Below are 3349 nucleotides of genomic sequence, written 5' to 3'. Positions count from 1 at the left end.
AGTAGATGTAGCTAAATATTCTAGTAGATGTAGCTAAATATTCTAGTCTATGTAGCTAAATATTAAAGTATAAGAAGTTCTTATGCTAGTAGATGTAGCTAAATATACTAGTAGATGTAGCTAAATATACTAGTAGATGTAATCTGCAGATACTTCTTCAGCTTTTAAACTAGAGATGGTATTTTTAAATTCTGTTACAATTACACATGTCAAGAAGTCACAAGTAAAGGTGCACGATGCCATGGCACATGTCTTCAACAAGCTCATTCATCAAAATTATTATTTCATCAAATAACCATAACTTTATTATTTCACCCACAAAAAAAAGTAAATACAAATATGACAGCGTGATGCTGGGCAGGAACATGGAACAATGTTAAACAGCAGGTGTCCACTCTGTCAATGTACAACCAGGATGAAGCTGTTCATTTCAGGTTGTAGTTTCTATTTTATGCTTTTGTCCAGCAGATGGAGACCAGAGCACTGTGTTAAAAAGCTTTGAGTAAAGAACCTTTTTCCAAAACAAGCTTCAGTGCTTCAGAAAGGCTCCACCTGGGCATCACTAAAGGTCAGAGTTTATGATTCGACAGCACAAAGGACAAAAATTTTCTCCATCGGACAGCTCCAGGCCCAAAACCACTGCTGAGCAAAACCAACACAGGAAAACAAAAACATTTTTCAAACTGTAGATGATTTCCAAACATTTGGGGAAATATTCTGTGGACTGACGAGACAAAAACATAATTATTTGGGGTGCGTCCTCCGTTACATCTTGTATACAACTAACATTTCATAAAAACAGCACCATACCGACAGTCAAACATGGCTGTGGTAATTTCTACCAGAATTTCCTTAAGGAATGTGTCCAACCAGCAGTTTGTGATCTTAGCTTAAGTTCTGCTGCAGAACAATGATCCGAAGCACAGCAGCAACATTCCTCCACCACTCATCGACACTTGTCATTAACGCTTGACTGCAATTGTTGAAGCCAAGAGTGGCACAACCGGTTACTAAGGGCCAATAACTTTGTTTTATACATAGGACAGGTTGGACAGCTTTGCTCCTTTAATAAGTTAAATTATCATTTAAAATCTGCATTTTGTAATTCCTCGGGTTATTGTTGTTTGATGGGCGGCACGGTGGGTCAGTTGGTTGAGCTGCCGCCTCTCGGCAAGAAGGTCCATGAATTGAATCCCAGCCAGGGCTCTTTCTGGGTGGAGCTTACATATTCTCTCCGTGCTGCATGGGTTTCCTCCCACAGACCAAAAACATGCACGTTAGACTGATTGGTAACACGTAATTGTTCTTAGGTTAGAGAAAGAGTAAATGGTTGTTTGTCTTGTTTGTCTCTATGTGTCTTTGTGATGGACTGGAGACCTGTCCAGGTGTCTCTGTGATGGACTGAAGACCTGTCCAGGGTGTCCCCCGCCTCTCACACAGTGACTGCTCGATATGGCACCAGTGACCCCCTCTGTAGTTGCTACAACTCTGTACATCACTCTTGTTCTTAAAAATGGCCACCAGCACACTTCTTTTCCATTCCTCAGGCATTTTCTCACCCTCAAATATGCCGTTGAATAATCGAGTCAAAAACCTCGCTACCATCTCTCAAAGACATTTCCAAACCTCCACTGGTTATGTCATCAGGTCCTACTGCCTTCCCCTTCTTCGTTCTTTTTGGAGCTTTCCGAACTTCACCCTCACTAATCTTTCCCATTTCCTGGTCCACAGTTTCTATGACATCTACTCTTTTTTTCCATTTCATTATCTTCCTCAACGTCCTCCTTCCATTTTACCCAGTACACTCTCCTCACTTGTGGAACATTACCATGTAGATTGTTAACAAGCCTAACCTGCTGCACATCCTTTCCAGCCTGATCCTTCAAGTCCTTCTCTCCCTCCAGCCTCTTGTACAACTCATCACACGCCTTCTGCTTTGCTTTTGCTACCTTCCTCTTTCCTTACGTTTCTTCTCCTTATATTCCCCATTGACTCTTTTCAGTCCTCTTACTGTCCCATTTCTTATTGGCTAACTGCTTCTTCTGGACAACTTCCATTACTTCAACATTCCAAAATAAGATTTCTTCATCTTTTCTTTAAAAAATTCCCATTTTGTTTAAAGTTAATATCAAAATTAATCGATTTTAAATACCATCTGCTTGAAAATTTGATTTGTTTTGGAAGGAATAGATCAAATTCCATGCGTAACGTAATACCACAGGTATTATCAACAGAAGCCAGAGACAAAACAGATAAACAGATCAAATATCAAAATAGGAAGTACCACATAATCTTGGGTTTACAAAGCTCTACTCACAGTTTCATAATGCGGCTGCTCCAGTTTCTCTTTGCGACTCCACTCTAGTAGGAACATTTTTGGTGTGACTTGAGGTGGATAATCCCTCCTACAACCACACAAAAAAAGGGAAAATGACACAGCTGCACATAATTTCAATATTAAAACACATATGATGACATTACTGTATTCCAAATATATTAATTTTGAGAAGGATTGGCTGGAACTTTCAAGAGCAGCAGAACAAAATATATTCATGTCTGATAGTTTGGTGCAACTTTTCCACCAGCCTTGAAAACAGCATTACATTTGTAAGGCACATGTGAAATATAGTGAACCACCACAGCAGGCATGGCAGCTAGAGATGAATCGCTTTGCTGATCAGACGTTTGGAGAAAACTTGGGTGATATAAGAGATTAAATTCACTCTGTGGCCCTTTGAAAATATTGCACACATAGTGGATCTCTTAGTTTTACAGTGGCCACTATCTCAGTAACTAAATGCAATAAACTCAACTGTCTGATAAAATTAAGATATGTATGGTTTGAATGCACTGCCTTCTCAACAACTGGAGGCAATGTCACTGCCTTCTCAACAAATGGAGGCCATGTCACTGCCTTCTCAACAACTGGAGGTGATGTCACTGCCTGCTCAACAACTGGAGGCCATGTCACTGTCTTCTGAACAACTGGAGGTGATGTCACTGCCTTCTCAACAACTGGAGGCCATGTCACTGCCTACTCAATAACTGGAGGCCATGTCACTGCCTACTCAACAACTGGAGGCCATGTCACTGCCTTCTCAACAACTGGAGGCCATGTCACTGGCTTCTCAACAACTGGAGTTGATGTCACTGCCTTCTCAACAAATGGAGGCCATGTCACTGCCTTCTCAACAACTGGAGGCCATGTCACTGCCTTCTCAACAACTGGAGGCCATGTCACTGCCTTCTCAACAACTGGAGGCCATGTCACAGCCTTCTCAACAACTGGAGGCCATGTCACAGCCTTCTCAACAACTGGAGGCCATGTCACTGCCTTCTCAACAACTGG

At 41.3% G+C, this 3349-nt stretch overlaps 1 protein-coding gene across 1 annotated transcript in view; it reads right to left on the bottom strand.

Moving 5' to 3' along the window:
* Positions 1-3349, bottom strand: part of dus2 (dihydrouridine synthase 2) — a 24486-nt gene that overhangs the window by 8844 nt on the left and 12293 nt on the right. The window contains exon 13 of the mRNA XM_037683073.1: positions 2318-2405. Within this exon, the coding sequence (XP_037539001.1) occupies positions 2318-2405 (88 nt within the window). The remainder of the gene's footprint in view (positions 1-2317; positions 2406-3349) is intronic.

The sequence above is a fragment of the Nematolebias whitei genome, chromosome 10 (assembly GCF_014905685.2).
Source record: "Nematolebias whitei isolate Nwh7 chromosome 10, NemWhi1, whole genome shotgun sequence".
Classification (NCBI taxonomy): Eukaryota; Metazoa; Chordata; class Actinopteri; order Cyprinodontiformes; family Rivulidae; genus Nematolebias; species Nematolebias whitei.
Note: the sequence above shows the minus strand (reverse complement) of the source record. Positions and strands in the feature narration are given on the sequence as shown.